Source organism: Equus caballus, chromosome 31 (genome assembly GCF_041296265.1).
Source record: "Equus caballus isolate H_3958 breed thoroughbred chromosome 31, TB-T2T, whole genome shotgun sequence".
Taxonomy (NCBI): domain Eukaryota; kingdom Metazoa; phylum Chordata; class Mammalia; order Perissodactyla; family Equidae; genus Equus; species Equus caballus.
In genome coordinates this window covers 12,585,041-12,612,498 of record NC_091714.1, presented here as the reverse complement: position 1 = coordinate 12,612,498, position 27,458 = coordinate 12,585,041, and the positions used below count along the sequence as shown (strand labels likewise).

The 27,458-nt window shown below is 41.4% G+C and overlaps 1 protein-coding gene across 6 annotated transcripts in view; it reads left to right on the top strand.

The window, feature by feature from the left end:
• The window catches only part of TIAM2 (TIAM Rac1 associated GEF 2), a 234,265-nt gene that overhangs the window by 159,212 nt on the left and 47,595 nt on the right, over nt 1-27,458 (top strand). For all 6 annotated transcript variants that reach the window (XM_070256444.1, XM_070256443.1, XM_070256446.1 and 3 more), the window contains 5 exons: nt 3,614-3,775; nt 5,163-5,267; nt 5,615-5,693; nt 8,263-8,355; nt 8,965-9,228. In XM_070256444.1, coding sequence (XP_070112545.1) covers nt 3,614-3,775; nt 5,163-5,267; nt 5,615-5,693; nt 8,263-8,355; nt 8,965-9,228 — 703 coding nt within the window. The remainder of the gene's footprint in view (nt 1-3,613; nt 3,776-5,162; nt 5,268-5,614; nt 5,694-8,262; nt 8,356-8,964; nt 9,229-27,458) is intronic.

Sequence of the window (27,458 nt, the reverse complement as noted above, 5' to 3'; positions counted from 1 at the left end):
GGAGGAAGGGTTTGAACAGTCTTGACAGAAGTAGCCACCATGGACTCTGGGTGAGCGGTTAAAAGATGAGTTTAACGGAGCACCTTTGAGAAGGGTGAGCCAGGAAGAGAGTTTTCCAGATGGCTCAATTTGTTGTGCTTATTTTCAAGAGTCTCTGTTCCTTTTTTGAAAAAGAACGTAGGAGATTGTTTTATGTGGCTTATTGAAAATAAAACTTGTGTGTTTTCAGCATGGCCAGCATTGACCCTTGAAGGAATCAATCTAGTTTTCTCTCCAGCCCAAGGGGGTTAAGCTTACAACAACCTGGGAGATCTGTAAACACCAAATGGCCTTTTCTTTTTCCAGTTGTAATTCATTAATTAATCAGTTCACATTATGATGCTTCCTTTGAATAACCAGGTTTTACCTTTCTTTAATTGCATGTATTTGTGAGATAATATGTGTATGTGTGTGTGTCTTACGCACAGGAAAACACTACATATAAATTTTCATTGCAGGATCTCTTGAGAGGATCAGAATCTTCCGTGTCCTTGCCTTTGATAGGCATCTTCTCTTCTATATTCACTTGACCTTAGGTCAAGTGTAGACTCAGGAAGTGATTCCTCAGAGCAGGTGTAGGCACAAAGTCTTGTTTAGTTGAATATGATATGAATATATCTTTGGTCTTTCTTTCCATCTCTGCATTTACCCACATACTTTTATCTTGTCTAGGACTTCTTCCCCTTCAGTAACCTTAGTAATCTATAATTCAATAATCAAAAATCTGTTAATTTCTGTTCTTAAAACTTTAGAGGGGATTAAGAACTTGACACTGTATAAACAGATTTGAATAACATCCTGAAAATGGACAGGTTTTACCTCCCAAGCGTATGTATGACTGAATATCTAGTTGCATCAGTTCAACACCCATGCATTGGGTGTGTTCTGGGTGTAGGATGCATTGTGTTAGGGCTGAAGGAGGCTGAGAATGAGAAAGACAGAGCCTCTGCTGTCCTTCCTCTTAGCACCCGGGGGCATGAGAGCACCTAAAAATGACTGTCAGGTGGGCTGGGCTTGGCTAAGTGCTATACCAGGGACATAGAGAGTAGACAGATAGAACTGAGTGGAACTGAGGGTAGAGGTAAGACAGCAGGAGAGACAGAGTGAGAGGGGGTAGAATTCGAAATAAGGTTGAAGGGTATAGATAGTCTCAGCACTGGAGCTGTGAGGCTGGTAGAGGAGATTGAAGTGAATGAGGGCCTGGAGGCAGGAGAGTGTGAGGAATGTCAGGTGAGCCATTTTGTCCAACTAGAACGTGGGGTGTGTCATAGAATAAGAGAAAGGAATCGAGAAAGTTGGGTTGCATCCATTTTCTGGGGAGGTGACTGCCAAGCTGATATTTCTGTAGTGTAGTGGTGGTGAGCACAGCCTCGCAGCCAGGTTTCCAGGGTTCAAGTCCCCACAGTACCACAGTCACAGCTCACTGTGTGAGCTTGAGCAAGTTTCTAGAACTTTCTGAGCCTCATATTTCTCACCTGTTAAATAGAAGATCAGGACTGTGCCTACCTCAGAGGGTTGTGAATAAAGAGGGGACTGACAGCATGTCAGAAGAGGCCCCCGTGTCATACAGTCTCTCTTATGGACAGTAAGGGATGGGAACAGGATGGCAGGTACAGATCGTTGTGAATTTGTATTTCCCATGTCCCTCCCCCACCTGTCCATCCTCAGTCACGTTTTTCCTGGCTGCTCTACAAAGTGCAGAATTAAATAGCTTTGTGGCAGTAATCAGTCCATTCGACTTCCTCTGGGCCTGGCTCTCTGTGTGGTTGCGTACTCTACAGTGACCTCTGCTGGGGTTTTCCTTTGATTCTGAGCAATCGTGGCTTGAGAGGTGGGGCTGCGCCTTTAAGGCCTGCCTGCTTGTGGCTGATGCACCTGGTGGAAATGACTGCCCAGATGAAAAGTATCTGGAGGCTGAACCAGAGAAGCAAGTGCGGTCCACGTGAGATAGGACCCTTCAGGAGAAAATGGTGTCTGTGCTGGCTCCCTGCATCCTTGACTCAAGGCACCTGTTCTTCTGTCTCTTTCTTTTTCTTTGGCAAGTGAGGTTCGTATTCATTCTGGGCTGTGATCATCTTTCCAGGAAAGTGTACAGAAAGTGACAGATCCAGAAATGTCACTTCAAAGATGAGCATCACATTTAAAAAAAGACAACACAGAAAGATAGATTCTTCCCTTGCTTTGCCTAAACCTATTGTTTTGAATTTCTTTATCTATTATAGTTTCTTAATCTTGTGTAGAAGAATCTTTTGCCTTGTGTTTTTTATATAAAAAAAAAAAGTACATGGAATTCAAGGTAAAATCACCCATCAATGGTAACTTTAATGTAGGATGAGTGGGATACAATAATGTGATGGTATTGAATCTATATGTAACATTGTCTGTTGTATAAAGTGTTTTCACATAGAGGGCCTCCTTTGCTCACAAAAATTTATATTGTTAATTAATAAAATTATTAATAATATCCCCTTTCACAGAATAGGAGACAAGGCTTAGCAAGGTTCATGTCCTACCCTACTGCTGGTTAAGTGGTTGAGTTTGTGACTTGGGCATCAGGTCTTTTGATTTCCAATCCCCAATTCTTTTCTTTTCTTTTCTTTTGAGGAAGACTAGCCCTGAGCTAACATCTGCCACCAATCCTCCTCTTTTTCCTGAGGACGTTTGGCCCTAAGTTAACATCTGTGCCATCTTCCTCTGTCTTATATGTGGGACGCCTGTCAGAGCATGGCTTGATGATAGTGCGTACGTCCGTGCCCGGAATGTGAACCCGAGAACTCCAGGCCGCCAAAGTGGAGCATGGGAACTTAACCGCTATGCCACTGGGCCGGCCTCCCCAAGAATTTTCTTGACCACCAGACTAATACAAGAACCTAACCAGAGGAAAAACATTTCTGAGTGGCTTAATAAATGTTAACTCTTTTTGTTTATAAGTCATAGAAGTACATATTAGCATGAGGTCATTGAATTCCTGTGAGGATGAAGTTCAGGAAACTCAACTTCTTTGGGAAAAGCTTCCTGAAGGTGGTGTGTTTGGGGATGATTTCTAAAAGAGTGACTAGATGTGAAATAGAATAGAAAAAAAATGTCCCCAGGATTAGGGGTTGATTTTAAAAAACAAGTAGAAATAGGAGAGAAGGGAAACGTGCTTAGATTAAGTGCAGTGTGGGGTTAGGCTGCAGGCAGGCATCAGTGGCCGTGGATGAGAGTGTATGAACATTAACTGGAGTTGTGGCTTGGATGCAGAATTGTCAACCGACAATTCTAGAGCAGGAAGAGTGGATATCGAGCAGCCTTGACCTCGACTGCACTGTCCTAACTTGGGCTGAGAGACAAAGGGCATCGTGGCTGGAGCCCGGGACAAGGAGTCAAGTGACTTCCACTCAGGCTCCCCGAGCTTCCGTTTCATGTGGGTTAAATGAATGAGGACGGGTTGGCTTGTCTGCCCCAGACGGTTGTGAGGAGTATGAACAGGCCTACTACAAAATACGCCATCAATTAAGGGGACGTTATTTCAGTAGTTCCCCTCATTTGTTTATCACATCCATCTGCATTTTCTTTTGGTATCTAAAAACAGGTGGATGAACTTCTGCATCTGTATGGCTCAACAGTAGATGGTGTTCCTCAAGACAACACGTGGGAAATCCAGACTTACATTCACTTTCAGGATAATCAAGGAGTTACTGTAGTGATTAAGCCAGAACACAGAGTAGAAGATATTTTGACTTTGGCATGCAAGGTAATGGATTTTGCTGCAGAAATATACTTCTGCATAATCATTGATGTTGTACTCCTATGCTTTCTGTATGTGTGTGGTATTTAAGACCTCACTTTCTACACTGGGGGACATAGTAACATATTTATTAATTAGCATTCTCCTCCTCCATCTTGTAGGAGAATGAGTCCTTAGGTCGTGACCTCTTGCCTTCATGAAGAACCTGAGCTGTTTTCCTGAAATTCTATATATGCCTTTATATCTAGAATACTTACGAAGTCTGTTGTTATTTGAGTTACTTAGAGATGGTGCTCTCTAAGAAAGTGGCAGAAACTTTGAAGTCGTTTGATTTAATCCTAAATAGTTTTGCCAAGTTTCTCTGGATTAAATGAGTCACTTGACATCATTCACAGTTCTTCATGGAGACTGTTATGAGATGATGTTTTACTCCTTATTTAAACTGGGTTTTATTTCTGAAAAGGAGGTTCATGATGAGTCTTAAAGAGAGACCACTGAGATAGATGAAATAGACTCAGCAACAGAGCAGATGTTTTCAGACCACCAGATGGCGTCGTAGAGCTTAAACATTTGTTTTCAGAGAAAATGCAATCAAATGTATGAAATGGTTAAAAAAGCATGTGGGGTTTGGTAACTCTTTACCATGTACACTTAAGAGATGTGGATAATATTTAATTAGTCTTCCTTTGTCACTTTGACTTAAGCCTTAGGATACCAGACATTTATACATGTTGCTTATATTCTTACGAACTTAATTTCTCTTTACTCCATTATGCAAGGTTTTTATTCAGGCAGCCAACAACATTGTTTCATACCAATGATATCTATTATTAAGTTGATAAATTTTCTAAGTGATAGAGGATGTCAGAAGTAGTGGATCAATTAGCCCAGTTAGAGCATAGGCAGAAGATCATTTCCCACTGTTGAAAATGTGTATGAGAGAGAAAGAGTGAAAATGAGAGTGAGAAAGAAAGAGAGAAAAAATGTGTAGATGTGTACACGTTTTCCTTTTGAAAAGTTTTTGGAGTAGGAAATTCCCAATTCTGAAGTTTGTAGAATATGAGATTGTTCACATTTCACAAATTTCTCTACTTTAGTAATGGGAAACAACGTACAATTAGGTACAACCAATGTATAAAGAGAAAGCATTTGCTGAGATGTTAAGATATATTCTATCGTGTTAAGCAATATCATTTAGAGAAAACAGTCTTAAAAAGAATTATTTGTCCCTTGTTTCCTTTGTTGCACATTTAAATTCGAGCTCTTATATAGGTTTAAACTCAGCAAATTATATATGGTATTTCCTTTAGAAACCTCCACTTCGATTTTTAATGAACCGTGATGAATTTAGAAAGAACATTTAAAATCCGAATAACTGTCTTTTTCTTTCTAGATGAGGCAGTTGGAGCCCAGCCACTATGGCCTCCAACTCCGAAAATTAGTCGACGAAAACATTGAGTGCTGTATTCCTGCGCCGTATGAATATATGCAAGAACAGGCAAGTGTGTGTTTGCTTTAGAAAGGGAATTGTTTTTCAATTGAGGCAATGTTGGTTTATAACATTATATAAATTTCAGGTGTATGTCATTATATTTCGATTTCTGTGTAGACTACTTCATATTCACCACCCAAACACGAATTACCATCCATCACCACACACGTGTGCCCTGTCACCTTTTAGAAAGGGAAATTTGAACCACATCCATGGCCTCTTGATTTTAAAAATATGGAATTTGGGGAGAAAATACTGTTTACATTTGGCATCCAGTTTGGACACAATCTAAATAAATTTCCAAGGTATCCTGACAGCCGATCCTCTGATTTTGTTGTTTTTACCTTTTGTAGGTTTACGATGAAATAGAAGTCTTTCCGCTAAATGTCTATCATGTGCAGCTCACGAAGACTGGGAGCGTGTCTGACTTTGGTAAGCAGAGCTCCCTGCTCAGAGAACGGTGCTGTCCATCTCTGCCTAGTTTGCACAGGATCTTCGGACCTAACTTTTTTCTTTACGTTTACATTTCGGAAACTGTGACCATCGTCTCCTTTCATTTCTATTTATTTACATTGGCAGCCTAAAAAGATATGTATTAATGCTAGGCCAAAATGCCAAAGGAATGGAAAGGAATGAATATAAAAATTGACGAGAAATTTGAAATGATGGTGATAATGACACCTACAGTGAATTTACTGTGTGCTCAGTTCTAAGCTGATTAACTCATGATGCATATGACAGTTCTTTTCATCTCGGTGTCTTAGCTTTTCCAAAAGCTCTTGGCTCTTCATCCACCTGGAATTCTACCCTTCACTGCTTCCCCTCCCCCACCCCCTCCTCTCTGATTGCATAAACCCCATTGTCCTTCAAGTACTAACTAAAGGTCTAACTTTCTTGAAGAAGCCTTCTCTGATTGCTTTAGCTTCAGTTTAACAATTAAGGGTCAGTGTTACCCAAATCAGTTTGTAGGACAGTTGTGTGCCACATAACGACGTTTCTGTCGGTGAGGGACCACATATATGACGGTGGTCCCATAACATCAGTACCATAGAGCCTGGGTGTGTAGTAGGCTGTACCATCTAGGTTCATGTAAGTACAACTCTGTGATGTTCGCACAACGATGGAATCGCCTAACGACACATTTCTCAGGACGTAATCCCATTGTTACGTGATGCGTGACTGTATTTACTTCTTGCATCTCTGTTGTCTGTATTTAAACTTGGTTTTGAGCTCTTTATAGACTGTGCTCATGTCTTAAAGTTCATTTCTATCTTTCATTGTCTTTTACCGTAGGAACTCAATAATTCGATAGTGATCAATAAATATCTCCATAGAAAGGCTATCTCTTATCTTGTTAAATATATTGATATATAATTATTTCCCTTATAATGACTCAAGCTGATCAAATTCTAGTGGTCGTTTACAATATGTTAAGATTTCCTTTTTATGATTTGTTCTTTGTTTCTTTGTTTTAAAATCGATATAATTGACTTGTTCTTTGTTTCTTAATTTAAATAATCTGTTTTGACCCCAGTGTTGCGTTGGGTTTTCCTCTGAAGCGCTCTGAGCATGTCCTCTCTATTTCTGTTGGCCTTCACTCCACTGTCTGTCGTCACCATTTGTGAATCTTCTTTGTATTTGAGTGACTGAAGGACTGGATGAAGATACTTGCAAAGAGATGTTTTGGTGACCACAATCTGCCAGGCTCTGCCTGAGGCACAGAGGAACAGGGGAACATGCCATTCTTCCTGTTGCCAAAGAACTCCCAGTGTAATGGGACCAAGACAGGGAAGCATGTGCTCCCAACTGTGGAATCAGAGAGGAGGGAGATGCATTTAGAGAAGGACAGAGCTGTCCTGAGTTTCCCATGGAGTCACATTTAGGGCAAACGCTGTATCCATCCATTTTACCACCCACTGAGAGTGCCTGACCTCATGTAGAGTTGATTCTTAACAAATATTTTGTATTGAACTGAATTTAGTTTACTTCAATGAGAGTGTATTTTGGTTTCAACTTAAAAAAAAATTGTAATTGTGGTAAAATACACAGGACACAAAGTTTACCATCATGACCATTGTTAAGAATGGTTAAAAATGCTAGTTCCATGACACTGAATACTTCCACATTGTTGTGCAAACCATTAACATCTCTAGAACTGTTTTCATCTTGCACAACTGGAATTCCTCATTTCTCCTCCCTCCAACCCCTGGCAACCCCCATTCTACTTTCTGTCTCTTTGAATTGACCTAAGTACCTCATAAAAGTGGAATTATACGGTATTTATTCTTTTGTGACTGGCTTATGTCACTCAGCTCAGTGTCCTCGAGGTTTGTCTGTGTTGTAGCACGTATTAGAATTTCCTTCCTTTTTATGAGTGAATAATATTTCTTTGTATGTATATACCACATTTTGTTTATCTGTTCATCTGTTGATGGACAGTTAGGCTGCTTCCACCTTTTGGCTGTTGTGAATAGTGCTGCTCTAAACATGGTATATGGTCTCAATTTTTGAATCAGGTTCTGCACTCATATTTCTTTCTTTTTTTTTTTTTTTGAGGAAGATTAGCCCTGAGCTAACTGCTGCCAATCCTCCTCTTTTTGCTGAGGAAGACTGGCCCTGAGTTAACATCCATGCCCATCTTCCTCCACTTTATGTGTGGGATGCCTGCCACAGCATGGAATGCCAAGCGATGCCATGTCCGCACCTGGGATCTGAACTGGCAAACCCTGGGCCGCTGAAGTGGAATGTGCGCACTTAACCGCTGCACCACCGGGGCGGCCCCTGCACTCATATTTCTTAAAGCTTTAAATCTGATGTGTTCTTCTTTTTCTGCACCTGCTAGATATCTGTGCTTTCAGAACTGTTATAATTTAGACTTTTTCAACTTCAACATACCGTACTTATGAGAATAGATGTTCAAGGAAATACTGCTGATTCAGTTGGAGAAATTAATTAACATGATGAATTTAGGCTTGTTTTTCCCTTTTATTTTCATTCCCAGGCTTTGCAGTGACAGCACAGGTGGACGAGCATCAACGTCTCAGCCGAATATTTATAAGCGACGTCCTCCCTGACGGCTTGGCATATGGGGAAGGTTCGTGTGGCACAGAGTGTCTCTGTTCTCTCTTAATTCAAAACTGGGGAGTACAGGCTGTCTAGTGAAATTTTCTTCTTACAGTTTTGTCAGAAAATGGTTTCTCCTAGAATTTTAAAGAAAGTAAACTTAATAGTTTAATTGAAAATGCATATGCATATGTATATATATAGAGAGAGAGAGAGGGAGAGTATTTGTGTGTGTGTTTTGAGAGAGAGTATGTACATACACAGAGAGAATATACATTCATATGTACAGATGGATGGAGAAAGAGAACGTGGGAGCCAGCCAGGCAGACACAGATAAAACAAATGTTATTTCTCGGGACATTTAACATCAGATAAATAGAGGAACAGTTAATTTGGATGGCTCTCAAATTGTTTCCCCTTCAAACTACTCCCTCTAATAATAACCTTGAGAGAGCTGGAATTTGGGTTTTTTTACCAGTGGCATCTAAATACTATACATTTTGGCCCTTTCTTTGAAGATAGCAACAGAACGGTCCCTAAGAGCACCTGGTTTGCGTTTGCAGCCATCTTTCATCTTAAAACATTTCTCGCAGTAATCTCTCTCTTTTTTCTTGCGCTGTTTCCCCTTCCTTGTTCTCAGGGCTGAGAAAGGGCAATGAAATCATGACCTTAAATGGGGAAGCCGTCTGTGATCTTGACCTTAAGCGGATGGAGGCCCTGTTTTCTGAGAAGAGCGTTGGACTCACTCTGATTGCCTGGCCGCCGGACACAAAAGGAACCCTGTGTTCTTCCTGGTCAGACAGTGACCTGTCCTCAAGGGACCAGAAGAGTCTGTTGCCCCCTCCTAACCAGTCCCAACTTCTGGAGGAATTCCTGGATAACTTTAAAAAGAACACAACAAATGGTCAGTCTTTCTTCTTTCTTCCTTCTTAACTGCTACAATCAACAACTAATATTTTTAGGCTGTGATTTTGCTTGCAAACTTATTTAAGCTGTTCAAAGAATGTTTTCTCATTTATTAGGAGAAAAACACAAATGCCAGCCAAGGTGATTTGATAGAAATTCCATGCATTTCAGTAATTACGACACTTTCATGAAAATACAAAATTGTTTTTGTACAAAATAACATTCTTTAAAATTGCAGAATCCAAAAAATCACCTAGGATATTTAGCATTGTAATTGCTTTGTGATTGAAGGCAGATGAAAGCCAACATAAATGGCAAAGTTGATTTTCTATTCTGTTGAATCTAAGGCAAAAACATTTTACCGTAATCTCTTGGGTTCTTAGGATAGTTGACATAATTCACTTCTTCACCTCTTTCATTAAGTACTACTTTGTCAATTAACTGCAAACTTTTAACGTAGGCCAGGGCTTTTAAACTTTTGTGACAGCCTAGAAATGAAAAGTTGTGCGACAGTTTATTTTTCTAAAGGTAAAATTTCCATGTGAGGAGATCATTTGAAAGTTTGAATTTCTGAGCTTATCATTCATGCGTGTTTCATGTATGGCAGTCAAATAAATCAGAGTCTCCAGCCGATACTGGAAACCTGTAATTTTTCTCTGTATTCCTGGAGGGAGCTGGTCAAGCCCCCGAGGGTCGTTATGTTACAAGCACACAAAGTAATTTTTATGCTTAATTACAATGATAACAGATTTCCAATCGAAATCTCTGCACGATTACCAAAAATGAATGAAAAACACAAAAGAGAAGTTGTTAGGCTAGATTTAATTATAAAGCAAGTTTATTACGTCATTTTTGGAATTAAAAAATCAGATTATAAGATTTGTGATCCAGGAAGACACATAATGCTTTCTCCTCCTCTCTGGGGGCTTCGCTCCAATTTAAAATACCATTAAATCGACTATTGGCATATAAAAGTGAGTGTCATAAAACAAAAATTATGATGGAACTAATTAATTACTTGGTTATATTAGGGCCATGATTCAGCCACCCCGGGCTGCTGTTACAGCCCTGAGTATTCCTATGACACATGCGTGCATCCATTCATTGGATTCATTATTCTTGAGGGATGCATTCACTGCCTCTTACATCTCTGTGTATTTTATCATGATAAGAAATCACTGCAGACTCATGACACTTTTGGTACTTGCAGAAATAAATTTCTATAGAAGCAGCAAAAGTGGCAAATTTACCTTTTTTTAAAATAAAGATCAAGCAGGTCCCTTAACCACTTTATTTATTTATTTTGCAAGGAAACGGAGTCAGAGGAGGTCCTGGGTATGTTAGTAACTATTGATTACTTATCTAGGGAGCCATTCTGATGATAGAGACCTTTATAACTTACCTAAGGAGTACCGATGTCTGTGTAGACAGAAGGCTTAGCTAGTCTGACTGTGGCCGGGTACCTACACAGCTGCTCTTCCTTTCCCGGATGGCGCTTTCCCAGCAGCCAGGAGAGAGCCGCTGACCACTCCCGGGTTTCCTGGCGAGACTGCGTGCCCTGCGGGGCTGCATCATTCTCCCCAGCGAGCGCACCGCCACATCTGCCTGGGGTTGTGCTGTCTGTCTCATTGACTGTTCCATAGTAATGTGCTTGTGTTGGAAACAAAACAGCCACGATACACTGCTTCCCCAAACCCTTTGCAAATGTGGAATTTAATTTTTTCCTTTTCGAAGTGGTTGTGTAGCTTGCAAAGGAAGTTAAGTGCCTGTGAGCGAACATCTCAGAAAGAAGTCTGCTCATTTTTAAGGTTGGGGGAAAAGAAACTGGGGGGGGAGTAGGTGAGACATTGAAAGATGAAAGAGAGCAAGAAGAGCCAGTCTCTCATTTGTGCATCATATCTCGATTACACGGAAAGCCTGCATTGTGGAAACCGAGAGGTGGGTGGGGTGGTGATGAGCGCTCCGGCTTCGAGTCAGTCCTGGGTTCGAGTCCTGGCCTGTCCCTTACCCATGTGCCACCTTGGGGGCAGCTGTCAACCAGGGATGTATGGGCATAGTGGACACCCCAGCTTCCTTATACCCTGCTGAGACAGTTCTGAGGTGCATTCCGCAATTCTTCAGTGGCCCCGGGGAATTGAGCCCTGTGGGCACAGCAACCTCGTTTTCACACCTTGTATGGGCTTTCTTCCTTTCCAGTCTCCCCGGCCCTATTCCCTCACTTGAGTTTCTTGGGATCACTTTCCAAATAAACTTCTCTTCCCACGTACTTGGCTCAGACTCTGCTTCTGGGGAACCCAAATGAAGACACTGAGCCTCTGTTCCTCATCCGGAAGATGGGGCTTGCACCCTGCCCAGGGGGTCGCTGTGAGGTTGAGGGAGTCCATGTCTGCCCGTGTCCCGCCCAGCTCCTTACATGGCAGGAATTCTGAAAACGTAGTTCTCTTCTTCCCCCTCCTGTGTAGCTTAACGTTTTATTAAAAATGACCTTGATTTGCTTTCACAATGAATTAGAAAACAGCAATCATTTTCTTGCTAAAAAAAATGAAAAATTGCACAGATAAAACAATTTAACTGACTTTGGAATTTTTTTCATACTACTTTGAATTATACTTAGCCGTGGTTCTTTCAGAATCTCCTTTCCCTAAATTTCACGTTCCCTCGGCATTACCAGAAGTCAGCCTGGTGCTTGAAAAGAAGGGAGATTTTCCCGTTTTGTTTTCTAGAGAAGATAATCCTCTGCGTGTTAATAAAAACCAAACAGCTGGCTATCTGGCAGGGAGGACCTGCTTGTTTTTTTGTGTGTGTGATGAAGATTGGCCCTGAGCTAACATCTGTTGCCAGTCTTCCTCCTTTTGCTTGAGGAAGATTGTCCCTGAGCTAACGTCTGTATGAATCTTCCTCTGTTTTGTATGTGGGACATCGCCACAGCCTGGCTTGATGAGCTGTGTGTAGGTCCACGCCCGGGATCTGAATGCAAACCCCTAAACAGTTGTTCTGGGCATATCTTGACTCTCCAAGTTGAGTATTTACTGCCCTCTATTGGGTGTTTAAAACGTGTCAGGCTCTGGGAATAAGCTCCATCGAGTTCAGGGCTTTGGGTCTATTTTGGGTTTTGGTCAGGTATCCAGAAATCGACATTTGTTAGCTTTAGACTCTTCATCAGGTTTAAGCAAAAAAGCCACACCCCTTCTTACTGTTTATATACCTGACTGAAAGAAGTGTTGGTCACACTGCCAAGGAGCCCTGGCAGTGACTGGGTTCCATGCTTTTCTAGAAAGGAGGCATCCCCTGGCATTTGAGACTCAATGAGATGTATACTGTTTAGGGAAATGTTGCTCCTACTTCCTGATGGTGAGCTTGTGAAAATGCAAATTCCTGCATCCTGCTGTCAGAGAGCCTCCTGCAGGGCGTGTGGATCCCTCCATGGTTAACCAGTGCTCGCTCACATGGCCCCGTGGTGGTGGCTGTTCATCTAAGGGAGGTAGAGCCGAACCTGAGCACAGGAACTAGACTTTTCTGAACCCTTCTGTGCCAAGGTTTTGAGCATTAAATGAGATAATATGTGTAAAGTTGTAGCAAATGATAGCTACTGTGCTCGTGTGTTGTTATTCTCTCCATTAGGGGCTATATATCCAAACTTCTACCACTGTCCTCTTTGGTGGCTCAGAATGCAGCGAGTTGACTTGCTGGCTCACCTCGTTTGTTCCTCAGCCCACCCTCAGGGGACCCTGTCCCATTCAGCAAATTGAGTTCGCTGAGAAGCAAAGAACTTCCAACAGTCACGGGCCTGGTTGTGATGTCCCTCTGACACTCTGGGAGGAGCCGAACAGACTGGAATGCGTCCAGAATCGATGAGTGTTCAATATTAAGTTCCTCTGTTTCCTTAGAAATGAATGACTATTTGATTCTTGCCTCTGAGGGTTTGAAGTTCGGTTCTTGTTATCCGCAGTAGAAACAGAGGGAATGTCTATAGGCTGTGTTTGACTTGAGCGGAAATATCATGTGTAAAGACTTTTCATGGAGAGAATTACTTTTACCGCTGGAATTCCCCAAAGAGGCTGGTGTTATTTTTGAGCCAACAAGGCCACCATTGAAGGGATTGGACGCACCAGCCCTGTTTATACTGGGTTCCTGTTAATGCTGTTTTTGTGATTTATATGGAAAATCCCTTTTCTAGTGTATGCCATCTTTTGAAAAATTCCAGCGGCTTTTAAGAGAGTCTCGTTGGGCATAGAGTTCCTGAACAAAGTCTTTATGTAAACATTGAACTTGTGGTGGCATTAATATAGTCTCCATCTATAAACAGCTATTAATACTGCATTGTTAGGATTAGGGGTGTATTTAACAGGAGAAAAAATAGAAAAGACCTATGTTCCTGTGCCCATTTAGACAGTATCAACCCAGCAAATGCTTACCAGATGATGAAGGTAATTGCAGCCCTAGGATCTTTTTTTAACCTCCCACCCCACTTTGAATCACTCCCTTTTTAAATTGATGTATGGCTAGTGCACAGTCTCAAGCTACCAGAAGCCACTTAGATGCAAATTTACTTTTTGGACTGAATTGCTCCTGGGAATGTATGTGTCCATTATACAGCTTTTCACCGGGGGAGGAATTCCAGAGCCAGCTGTGATGTGGCAAAACCACTGATTTCCTGTTTATGAGAGCGACGGCATTTTTGGCTTCCAGAGCCTGGTTTAGGATGACTAACAGCATTCAGCGCAGAGAATGCTCTGTTTGTGTGTAAAACTGCTATGACCGAGTCTGGCTGGCTGACACCCCAGATCCTCAGATGGAAAAACATATTAGACTTCCTAAAGATGGTTGGTGCATTTAAATAAATTTTTTTTTTTTTTTAAATCTGAGTGGGAAATATCAGCTTTGCCAGGACACAGAGAACTTTGCTCTCAGGATTCTTAGTTATAACACCGTTACACGTATAACAGTGCTGAAGGAGTCTTCAGTTTCATGAGTGGACGTGAACGTGTGGCTTTCCATTAGCAGTAGAGGGAATTAAGTTCCTTAGATATTAATTCCCTTACAAAAGCTAGTGTTATTGTGGAATTTGTTTCCCTTTTTCTGAATCTCAGTCATTCATTTATTCACTTGTTTACTTAACAAATAATTACTTTTAGCTAAATGTTGTGGGTACATAAAGATGAATCAGACATTATTTTGTGCCCTCAAGAAGCTTATAGTTGAGAGGGAAAAGGAAAACACTTGTCAATAATGATTCACAGTTAAAAAAATACCACTTTTCAATAAGGAGAATTAGAGGTCCAGCTCAGAGGTGTAATTCCCACTGATTTTTCTGTTGATTTTGAGGAAAGGGGTCCAAAAGAGAGGCATGAGAATCAGAGAAAGGTTAGCATTTGATCTGAGCACAGGGGTTGGGTTGGGAAGTGTGGGGGTGGGGGGCTCACCTAGAACCTGGAACCTGGACACAGGCTAAAAGCAGAGGTCACCTGGCAAGTGTGTGACTGGGGAAGAAAATTGGAAAGTTCGTTGGGGAGAGATTGTAGAAAACTCTGAATTCCAGGAATGTGAAAAAACTAGCAAGTATTGCATAACTTTCCCCTGCCTATGTAAAATGTAGAGGATTTGTCTGGTCATTTAATGGCCACTAAAGTGTGGCTTGAGATGCTTCCAGGTAGATAGTCTGGCTCTCGCATACGAGCTTTATTATTCCACTCTTGTAGCTTCATTCCTTTGGGTCTTAAAGTGTTGTTGTTTTTAATGACCAAAAGTTCCTTGTAAAATAAATACTCAAATAAATATTTTGGAAGCAAGAATGAATAAGTGAATTACTGTCGGTGCCCTATAAAACTGAAGTGCTGGGGCTGGCCCTATGGCCGAGTAGTTAAGCTTGTGCGCTCTGCTTCGGTGGCTGGACTTTGCTGGTTCAGATTCTGGTCGTGGACCTACACACTGCTCATTAAGCCATGCTGTGGTCATGTCCCACATAGAAGAACTAGAAGGACTTAGCACTAGGATATACAACTATGTACTGGGGCTTTGGGGAGAAAAAAAAAAGAGGAAGATTGGCAATAGATGTTAGCTCAGGGCCAATCTTCCTCACCAAAAAAAAGCATGGGAAAAAACCATGAAGTGCTCCTCAGCATTGTGAAGCCCTATCCACTAATGGTGTGGTCCTCACAGGTCACCGTTAGGGGTGTAGCAGGAAGAATAACACCTCCCTGGCCTGTAGTAGGGACAGCTGAAGTCCCCATAGCAAGGAGGACGAGGTAGTGTTGGAGCTGAGGGAGAAGCTGGTAAATAAGGTTTGCCAGCATTTTGAGTAAAAAGCAGTTCTATCTTCTCTCTCTGAACATCAAATACAGATTCAGCTTTCAGGTGAAAATCTACAGAATTTCTCCAAAGAGCACGGTATGAAATTTCTGTTGCATATGTCACTTTTAATAGCCATTTGAGAGTTTGGGATGACTGGATCACACAGAATCCTGTGCATGCAGAGCGGGCCACATTGCTCTGAAGTAGTAGTTCCTTGGAGCTGTGTTAACTGTTGGAAAGAGGAAGCTTTATAGACTGTCACATAAAGGGAGAAAAGAGATCTGACTGTTTCTGTGGCTGTTACGAGTACGAACTGCTAAATGATGCTTGTCTGCATTTCCATTTTTGTTCCCCTTCTTTCGTAGTGGGCTTAAAAGTGAATTATAGTCCTGGGGCCAGCCCAGTGGCATAGTGGTTAAGTTTGCACACTCTGCTTTGGCAGCCTGGGGTTCAGAGATTCGGATCCCAGGCATGGACCGAGCACTGCTTGTCAAGCCATGCTGTGGTGGTGTCCCATATAAAATAGAGGAATGATTGGTGCAGATGTCAGCTCAGGGCCAATCTCCCTCAAAAAAAAAGAAGAAGAAGAACAAGAATTACTGTCCTGACTTTATTCCTCCCTATGAAGAAATTGAGACCATCAGGAAGGACGTCTCCTTTCAGCTCTCACTTCTACAGACAGCTATCTTGTGACTGCACTTTTAATTTTTTGGATTGGTAATACATGTGCATGGTTCCAGATTCCAGCAGCATCAAAGTTTAGTGAGTGCTAGAGAAGTCCCCCTAAGCTATATGGTGAAGTGGTTAAGAGCAAGGACACTAGCTGGACCACCTGGGTTCAAGTCTTGGCTCCAGGCTCGCCCTCTTACTAGCTGTGTGACCTTGGTTGCAGTCACTTGCCCAACCAAGTGACTTCAGCTCTCTGTGCTGAGGTTTTGCAACTTTAAAATAGGCTAGGATTCTCATCAGATGAATGAGCTAATATTTGGCAAGAACTAGGTTGTGCCCGGCACATAGTAAAGGCCACATAAGTGTTTGTTAAATAAATAAAGTAGATAAATTTCTCCCACCAGTTCCTCTCTCAGAGGTGATCATTGTTGTTTGTTTCCTTCTCATCCTGGTCTGGAGACTGAAATGGTGGGGTATTTCTCTGCTTTTTCTTTTGGCTACATTATTTTCATACATGGCTGCAGTAGGCAGATAATGGCCCTCCAAGAACATCCACATCCTAATTTCTGGAACCTGGGAATTTGGCAAAAGGAATTTACATGGCAAAAGGGACTTCAAAGACGTGATTAAATTAAGAATCTTGAGATGGGGAGGTTATCCTGGATTATCTGGGTGGGCCCAGTGTCATCATGAGGGTCTTTGTAAGACAGAAGCTGGAGGGAGAGTCCGAATCAGAGAAGATGTAATGACATAAGCAGAGATTGGAGTCATTCAGACCTGTGAGCCAAGGAATGCAGGCAGCTTCTAGAAACTTGGAAAAAGCATGGAAACAGATTCTTCCCAGAGCCTCCAGATGGAATACAGCCCTGCGGACCCATTTTAGTCTTCTGCCCTCCAGAACTGTAAGATAATAAATTTGTGTTTGTGTGGCCACCACTGGGTTTGGTGGCAGAGATACAAAACTAAAAACCCACAGTCCCCACCTTCAGGGTGTACAATGGGGGGCGCAGGGCAGACGTGTGAACAGACAGCAATCACCATCCGCCATCATAATTGCTGTAGTTCTGCAGTTCCCCAACTTGTTGGCCTCCAAATCCTTTATTGCATAAAATTATCAGGGACCTCAAAATTAATTATGTGGGTTACATCTATTGATAATTATGGTATTAGAAATTTAAACTGAGAAATTTAAAAAATGTTTATCTATTAAAATTTATTTTAATGTAACAATAATGAATCTACTTCATGTTAACACAATTAGCATTTCTTTTTTCCTGAGGAAGATTTGCCCTGAGCTAACATCTGTACCAATCTTCCTCTATTTTGTATGTGAGCTGCCACCACAGCATGGCTGCTGACAAGTGCTGTAGGTCTGTGCCTGGGAACTGAACCCGGGCCGCCAAAGTGGAGCACGCCAAACTTAACCACTAGGCCACGGGACTGACCCCACAATGAGCGTAGTTTTAATGAACTAGTTCTTCAAACCAAGGAAAAAAATCAGTGAGAAGAATAACATTGTTTTACATTTTTGCAAATCTCTTCAATGTGTGTCTTGAGAAGACAGCTGCATTCTTCTGTCAGCTTCTGCATGCAGTCTGTTGCAGTGTATTGTTTTGCTGGAAGTGGTATCAAGAAAATCCAACCTCACATAGATTTGTAGTTGGAAAAGGGAGAAGTATTTTAATAATCTTTTCAGATAATTGTGGATATTCTTCTTTACTATTACACCAAAACTCAACAGTGGTAGTTTTCTCAAGGTTAGTTGCAGTGTGAATCTGAAATATTACTGGTGGACTTGTCTTCCTTGGTCATGTTACAATCCATTGGCCTGTCTTGCACTTTGACTGGATCCATTACTCATGTACGATTTTGTAACATTCAATGATTATTTGGAAAATATTCGGTCACTAGGTTATGCCGATCTTTTGAATAAGGACATGTCATTATTCAGCACTAAAAATCACATTCTTTACCGTCACAACCAATCTCACTGGAAAAGTCTTGAAGTATCTAGAAGCTGTCAAACTCACAGTGATGGCCACAAGTTTTCCAAGATTTTTTTTTTTTGCTGGAAAGTTTGAATTATATCTACAAATACTGTCAGTTTTTTTTTCTTGGAAGTGAAAGACTTGCTTTCTTTATTTTAAAGAAAACATTTTCTTTAAATATTTGTTTTTTGTTGTTTTTTCAAGTAAAAAATGTGTTTTGTGAAAGAAGCAACAAGTTCAGCTTGCAACACAATCATTGTAAATGCTTTTTCGAGAAACAGCCATTGCAGACGAGCTGTATGGGTACTTCCCAAACACGTTCCCAAGAGTCGAGATGTAGTAAAATCAATCATTTTTACTGCTTCATTGAGGACATCCTTGAGTGAACCTGGCATGTTTCTTGATATAAGCATGTGGTAATGAAGCATGTGGAATGATGACCAGTACGGTTGGTACCACTTCCTTGACACAGGCTATGATGCCAGCAGATCTACCTACCCCTGCCCTGCGCCATCAGGGCAAATGTCCTCAGAGAGAAAAAGGCAAATGGCATTTAGTATTGTGACAAGAATTTTGAACTTGCAGACCCCTTGAAAGGGTCTCCGTGACCCCAGGAGCATACAGACCACACTCTGAGTTGGGCTGTTACAGTGCACAAGGAGCAGCAGTACAGCAGGAGTGGAAAACTCATGCTCCAGGATATCAAGGCCACTTTTTTTTTTTTCACAAAGATTGGCACCTGAGCTAACGTCTGTTGCCAATTTTTTTTTCCTTTTTCTCCCTAAAGCCCCCCAGTACATAGTTGTATATTCTAGTTGTAGGTCCTTCTGGTTTTGCTATGTGGGACACTGCCTCAGCATGGCCTGATGAGCGGTGCTGGGTCCTCGCCCAGGATCTGAACCGGCAAATCCATAGGCCACTGGAGAAGGGCGCATGAACTTAACCACTTGGCCTTGGAGCTGGCCCCTCAAGACCACTTTTGAAGAGGGTCTCACTCGTGTTAAACCTTGAAGAAAGCATTCCAGAGCCCATTCCAGGCACAGAGAAGTTGTATGTGTGTGTGTGGGGGGAGGGGGGGGCGGTGTCTTGCTGGGGAGGGTAGTATGAGTAATGCAGGGTTATTGGAGGGTGGAGTATAAATGGGGAAGATGGAGAAGATAAGGCTGGACAGGTGAGCACGGGTCTTGTATGCCAGGCTGGGGAGCCTGGGTGATGAGGATCCACGGGCAACTGGGGGCCCTTTGAAGCTGCTAATAGTCCGGAGAGAAATGATAAAGGCACGGGCCAGGCTGCAGTGGGGTGGAGAGAGGGGTGGCATGGTGGTGACAGGCAGTCTGCGCTTCCCTCCATCAGAGCACTCAGGTACATAGAGGTCAGTGCCCTCCCTCAGCACAGGCTCCCTGTCTTACTTGTATTTTATCACCAATAAATCTCCAGACACATAAGCAGAGTCACTCAATAAATATGTGCTTGATGGTATGAATAAATGAATAAAGGATATAGGAATGACAGGACTTAAGCTTTAAAAAAGAAAAAAAAAATCCCCAGCTCTTCCATTTCCACTATTACCTTTGTTTTTCAACAGGATGCTAATGCTTACATTGCATGTAAAATGTGGGTGGTATAAGTGCAGAAAATAAAGCTTGTGGCTAAGAAGGGAATCACGGCTTTGTTTAGGAGGTTGATTTGTGATGCAAATAATTTGACTTTGAGAATTCTTTCTTCCTTGAAGTTGGGAAATGAGCTACTATACTTAATTTTAATCTTAATCCTGCATTAAGTCCATGGATCCTGAATTGTTAGTCCATGAAATGAGACATGCAGTTTTCTACCTACCTACCAGACCACCAAGAACTCATTACTAAGGGAGAATGCCCTGGGGCCAAGCTGAGAACTAGTGGTCTCCAGACAAAAGTCTTTTTTTTCTACTTTCCTTTCATGTACTTACTGAAAAATATTTAGTGGCTTCCTATTGTGTGTCAGGCACAGATAACAGGTACAGCAGTAAAACTCCTTTCCTATGTGGAGCTGTATTTCAGTGCATGGAAATTGATCGTAAACAGTAAAGATAATGAATAAGTAAGTTCTACAGTACCCTGACAGGTGATAAGTATGATGGAAAACAGATGGATCGGGGTAGGAGGGACTTGGGGTAGACGGGCAGCTGCAGTGGTAAATAGGGCGGCCAGTGGTTGTCAGTAAGACCGAGGCACGGAGCAAAGATGTGTAGGCGGTGAGGGATGGAGCCGTGCGCATGTGTGGAAGCAGAGCTTTCCAGACAGAGGGAATAGTCAGCGGGTGCCCTGAGATGGAGACGTAAGCAGCAAATAGTCCAGCGTGCCTAAAGCAGAGTGCGGAAACTGGGGAACGGTGGGAGGGAGGCCCGAGCGGACGTGTGACACCGCGTCAGGGAGGGCTTTCAGGCCAATTCCAGGGCTGACGTTTACTCTGAAGAAAACGAAGACCCCCCCCCCCCCAAGTGTTTAAGCAGACCAGTCACCTGATCTGACCAATGTTTTAAAAGGATCACTGATTGTCGAGAATGGACTGTAGCGGCCAAGAATGGGGCAGAAGCTTTTGCAGCAATGCACGCGAGAGGCTATGGTGGCTTTGCTCTCTGTGGTAGCAATGGAGGTAGAGCCAACAGAACTTGCTCAGAGATCGGGCAGGGGGTGTGAGGACGGGAGAGGAGGCGGGATGACTCCCAGGTTTGGCCTGAGCCACTGGAAGGATGGGGTTGTCATCAGTTTAGACGGGGAAGCAGCTTTGGGGCAAAACCAGGAGTTCATTTTGGAACACCTTGGGTTAAGCCTCTATATTTATAATGAATATCCCAGCTGCTTCCAAAATGGTTTGGAAATGGCTTATAATGAAAGCCCATCCATAAAATCCTGCAAAATTCATCAAAATTAATGACAAAGGGCAAGGGAGGAGATTTGAGAGGCAACTTTTCTGCTTTCCAGATTTTCACTGGGGGGTAAGGCAGAAACATGTTTATTTATAGGAGAAAACACTCAATAAAGTTTGAAATACAAGTGCCAGCAAATCAATTCCTTTCATTTCAAACAATTCAGTTATGATTTGTTGCATCTTATAAATTTCTTTCTGATCCTACAGTACCGAGCTCTGAGTATCTATTTATAAATTGTCCATTCCCATGTATAAAGCCTTTGATCTTTTATCCTTTTTTGCTTTTTGGCTGTTAACATCTTTTAACGAGTTATAGGAAAATGTGACAAAGTTCAGATTATCCAGTTTCGTTACTTGTTAGTGGCTCTGGGAAAACTTATATGGAAAGAGGCATATGAAATTGTTAGCAAAATTATTTTGTCTCTTCTGTGAGGAGCCCTGACCGCTGCCCCTGGTCAGTGGGCAGACACTGGACCATATGAAACAGTTTATAGAGTGGCTGGTGCCCCTTCCACTCAAAACTCTCCCAGCGGGCTTCCTACAGAATCTGGAATCTCCAGTGATGCACTCAGAAGCTCGTAAACAGACGGAGTGCTAGTCTCAACTTCTACGTGATTACCTTTCTAACACTAATCATTTACTCCTAAATTGCCACTTGTGAATGTCATTCTGACTTGTATGTTTCAGTTGATGACCACATCACACTTCTGTGAAGTTTAGGCATCTTTGCGTAGTAGTATCAGCAAATTACTTGAATGTTTATTGAATTTCATTATTATTTTATAAAAATGATTGAGGGCAAAAAGGGGGCTGAAAATGTTGATAAGAAGCCTAGGTTTTGTAAGCTTAATACCTATGACCCCCAAATCACGTGTGCCCCTGCCAGTGAGCCTGTAGCCCCAGGGGGACATTCCCTGATCTTCAACAGGTCCCTGTGTCTGCACTGGGGCAGGAGGAGAAGATTGAGATATGTATCAGGTGTGTTGAAAAGGTGAGGCATAAATAGAAAGTTTATAATTTGTTTAGATCTCTGGGAATAGAAGTCTATGCAATACCTATAAACTCAGTTTTCATACTTTTAGGATTGTATTCTGTAAGAAGTAGGGGGCTGGCTGCCTGTCACCTGGAGGGATTGTGGGCTCTTCCTCTTTTGAACTCTGAACACGTTTTGTCTGTATCCATGATCTGGAAGATAAGATTTATTGCCTTGCAATATCACTCTGTGTGCTTGTCATAATTTACCTAATACACTGAAAATTGCTTGAAAAACAGGGACTTTGAGGACTACAGTGATGTTTAAGACACAGCAGCTAGCACAATTCTTGGTGAACAGCAGGCGTTCACTCAAATATCTGTTCATTGAGAGGAAAGTTCATGGGAGTCTCTCAGTATGAAGGAAAGGCCGTGTTCCTGAGCCTAGGTTCTGGGGGTATAAAAAGATGCCTTGGAGCATGTCTCGAAGCTTCGCAGATTTCCTCTTTATAAATCTGATTGCAAAGGAATTGTGCTGGAGACTTTCTCCAAGTGGAAGACTCTGCTCACTTGCACACGTGTGTAGGGGACTCTGGGATGGCCCACGACCCTGCTTAGCTGAGAACCATATGCCCCAGCTCCAAAGAGTGTGACTGTATCTCCTGAGAGGACAGGAGCCAGCTCGTGCCCCACGTCTGCGCTGCTCTGCAACTTTAGTGGGCTGACGGGTGCCCGTGACATAGGGTTATTTTGGCAGATAAACCGAAACCACAAGTAAAAAGGAACAGCAACTTGTGGGTCACTATTGTAGGTCAATGCTAGTAGTGGGATGTGTTTTGAGTTTAATTTGGGGCAGTAACATTTATAAGAGGCTACGAATCTGGGTGGGGTAAGGGAATCTAGATTCTGGCTCTGAGCTTTGTCCTTGACCTTGGGCTGGTGACTCTAACGTCTGTTTCCTCAACTCTTAAAATGAAGGATTGGACAAAACAGTTTAACATTTCTTTCCCTAAAATTCAGTTATTTAATATGATTAAAGCACCGATTTAAATGACTGTAGGAATGTGCATTTCTTACAAAAGTTTGTGAAGTGAAAAAGCAACGTAATGGATCCAGCATTCCATTTTGGTTTTACGACAAAATCTCATCACCTCTTTAAATAGAATCAGGTCTTGACTGCTGTAGAAAAGGTGTTTGTTAAGGCTACATAGTAATAGCAGGCTGTCTCAACGTAAAGGTCGCCGAGAACCTTAGAAGCATTAATTAGCTCTTACGTCACCCTGACACAGCAGAGATGTATTGTTAGCACTTTACTTTCACAGCTGGGGAAATCAAGGCACAGAGACTCATTCAGTTGCTGGTAACTTGGACACGGTCATGGTCCACAGTAGATAGGAGAGAACTGTGTCATCTTGTTTTTCCCTCCATGTAGAGGAAAATGTCTGGATTTTAACCACTTTTCCTTTGAAACACTTCTGTATTAATGTACATAGAGTAAAACTCAGTCATAACATGCCCTGCAGGAAAACCAATTTAGATGTAACTGAATTGATGATGGCCCTTGTCTTCTCATCTGGGGGGCTGGGCATGGCGATTAGGAACTGTCTGCCATGTGATCATTTGGGGCTTTCTCAGTTCAGGAAAGGTCAGTTGTGTCATAACAGTTTCACTTTCTTTGTTCCTGTGCCTTTTTTGGTAATTCACACGGATGTTCATTAACGTTGCAGTAATGGGACCATATATTTCGTGTGACTCTCATTTCTCTCCTGTAAAATTTGCACTGGCATACTTACCTTCTTTTTTAAAAACTGAGTGTAATTCCCATACCGTAAAATTCACCTTTAAAGTATACAATTCAGTGTTTTTTAGAATATTTACAAAGTTGTGCAACCATCACCACTACCTAATTCTAGAACATTTCATCACTTCTTAAAGAAACCCTGTACCCATTCGCAGTCCCTCCTCATTCTTTCCCCACCCCCAGCCCCTGACAACCACTAATCTACTTTCTGTTTCTGGGGATATGCCCAATCTGGATATTTCGTATAAATGGAATCCTATGCTATAACCTACTGTGTCTGCCTTCTTTCATTTAGCACGATGTTTTCTAGGTTCGTCTGTGTTGTAGCATGAACCAGGAGGACTTCATTCCTCTTTATAGCTGGATAATATTCTATTTTGCCCTCTTTTAATCCCACAGAACAATATTACTTCCCTCGAGTTACTCAGGTGTTCTTTTTCCCATAGGACCTCCCCTAGTAGAATCTTGTGTGTGCTTTTTTTTTAGGTTTCTTTTCAAGGTCTTTAAATAGAATTCCAACTAAGTAGTTCGTAAGGGATTTCAGCTTAAATTCTCCTTTATTAAAGTTCTTTAAGTGTCTGAAATGGAGTGGCATCTGTTATTAACCCCTGAATGTAATTAAGTGTGGCATCTGGGACCTCCTAGCTCTGGGGGCTATCAGTTTCTGGTGCAACCGAAACCTTGGCGGAAGATCTCTTTTATCGTTGACCTTGTATTTTTCATAAAAAATTGGATAAAGTCCAATGGGAGGCCCTTCTCCTTCTTTCTATGGGCTGACCACAATGCCTCTGTCACAGGCATAGCCTGCCTGGAGAATGAGAATATGGCTCTACCTGACATCGTTTACCTAAATTCCCTTCTCCCCTTTTCTAAGAGGGTTGTATCCTCCATTATGTTGTAATCAGCATGAAGGTGGCCTGAGCACATTTCTACCCTGATAAACCTGCCATATTCCTATTCCTCTAAGTATTCTTTCAGATGTTGAGGATATTTATCACAAGGCAGTTGAATCAAATCATGGCAGCCTGCTATTAAGAAACATTTACTACCAGTATTTACTTCTCTCTCTTTATCACCAGAGACCTTGCATTGTCACGAACATCACCAGTTGAAATGTGACCTAAGGTTAAGTGGACTTGGAAGATGTATGAAATTTCCATTTTTCTGACATAGTATTTATGCTATGATAGAATTTACTTCTCTGCAAGCTTAATAATGACATTTAAACTGCTGTCTTAAATATCCTTGACCCAGGAATAATAACAATAAAGAAATGTAGAGTCCTAGATATCTTCAGAAAAGTAGATTAATTTTTGTCTATACAGAGGCACAAATTAATGGTGATCTCTTTGTTAATGGTGCAGTTTAGGGCTTGACCAGCCTTTGAATGCGGTCAATTTGAAGTTATTTTTTTCTCTCACTGAATACTCCGTCTATTATTTCATTTAAATGGTTTTATTCTCATTCTGTTTCATTGATAGATAGTAATACTTGCTTGGTTGACAGAGCACAGCAAATGTCATTAATGAAAGATGTCACAAACCATTTCTAAGTAAAAGCATGAGTAAAATTTAGGGAAATCTGAGTTAATTAAAAATAATCATGCTATATAAAGTTTGCAAATTTAAATTTAAAAGGTGAGAGATTTTAAGCTCTCTGCACAAACTCAATGCTTAATGTGCTCTTGGCAACATGATAAACTATGCATTATGAACATTAATACAGAATTTTATAATAGTCGGCAAAGCTTGGAGAACTGAAAAAAACCCTATAATTTTGTATTTACAAAATGCCGTATCCTTCCAGCTTTGATTTACCAAAATCTTTACTTTTTTATTAAAATTGTGTTCACACTTGTTTTTAAAAAACAAAAGAGATACATAAGATGAAGGAACTGAATTGGATAATTTCTAAGTTTCTTTTTAGAGCTAAGATTTGTTGATTCTCTACCAGCTGTTCATTTATGAACTTGCATAATGGAAATTCTGAGAAATTGAAGAAATGGAGTAGATTAAGAACATAATTCACACAAACTATGTTATCTGAATGTAAGTAGATATAAAACTAGAGTTGTATACTGCTTAACGATGTTTTGGTCAATGACGGACCCCATATACGACAGTGGTCCCATAAGATCAGTACCATGTAGCCTGGGTGTGTAGCAGGCTGTACCATCTAGGTTTGTGTAAGTGCACTCTGTGATGTTTGTTCAACGTTGAAGTTGCCTAACGATGAATTTCTCAGAAGTATCCCCATCATTAAGTGATGCATGACTGTATTAAATGTCACAGTTGTACAATTCTAATGCCACAGGAGATTACGTAGTTGAAAACTTAATTAAACCGTTTGTCATTTACTTGTAACTTCTCTGATATTATTTTTTAGATTTTTTTTCCATCTTTTTAATAGAAGATTGTCCTTCTATAGTTTTTACCTCATAGGGAGTCTCAGGGTTAGTGATTTAATCAACTAAACCTTTCTGAACCTGAGATGAGAGCCCCAATTAAATATGCTATATTATTTATCTGAATGCTGTATTTTTAATTGCTTTTGTGAGCATATTTCATCTTTCTTTGGGAAGTGAGGGAGCTAATATCACTTTGCACCTGCTCTGGGCTGGGTGTTTTTTGGTGCATTTTGCATCCTCTGGTGTCACTGACCCCCCCCCCCCCACCCCCACCGCCCCAGATGTGAAGTTCAGGTCCTTGCTGCAGAGAGAGCAGAGGTGGTTCTCAGCAGATGAGACATTGCCCACCAGTGACCTTTCGTTAGTTTATGGGTCTGTTTTTGGTTTTTAGAATGAATTGGGGGACAGTGGCATTCAGTGGTTGGGGACATGGTTGCTGGGTGTCCTGCATGCTCAGGTTAATATCTCACAGTGAAGAATTGATCTACTAAACATTCATGTAGGTGAAAAATGTGTAATGATCTGAGCCAAGAACTGACTCCATTTTACAAATAAACACAAATTATTTTTTCTCTACAGTTAGGGTACTTTGAATTTTCTAGCAATGCAACAACCCAATCAATCAAGGGAAGTTTGTCCTCTGTTGGTTCAGAACTTTGTCAAGATTTTTTGCCCTTTTGGAAAATCATGTTACTGATGGCAACACCCCATATGCATTTAAATCTCCACCAAGACATGCTGGCATCGGTCTCTGACAAAGTGGAGACATCACCATGATTCTATGAGGTGCAAGCATTGGACAGCTTCATCATGGCTTAAAGAGAGGTTGTGCCCACGCATTTACATATTGAAACACCCATACTTTTAAAATTACAAATTACTTTCCATTTGTTTTTCTCTTTGGGTTACTATTAGGGCATTATATTACTTTTTATGAAATTATGTGTGGAGATAGAGTAATATATTAAGAATGAATTTTATTTCAGGATAGTAAAAGTACATGTTATCCCAAAGGGGGCTGTGGATCTGATAGTACTGAGAATCAGTGTCCTACAATGTATGCTTTGAAGCATGAAAAGCATGGTTTAAAAATAATTTCCATTCTCATTGCCTATCCTTTCAGTCTACTTCACATGAATCTTCAGCTCACAAATTGAAGCAGAGCTTTTTAGGATGCTGCGACTACCATC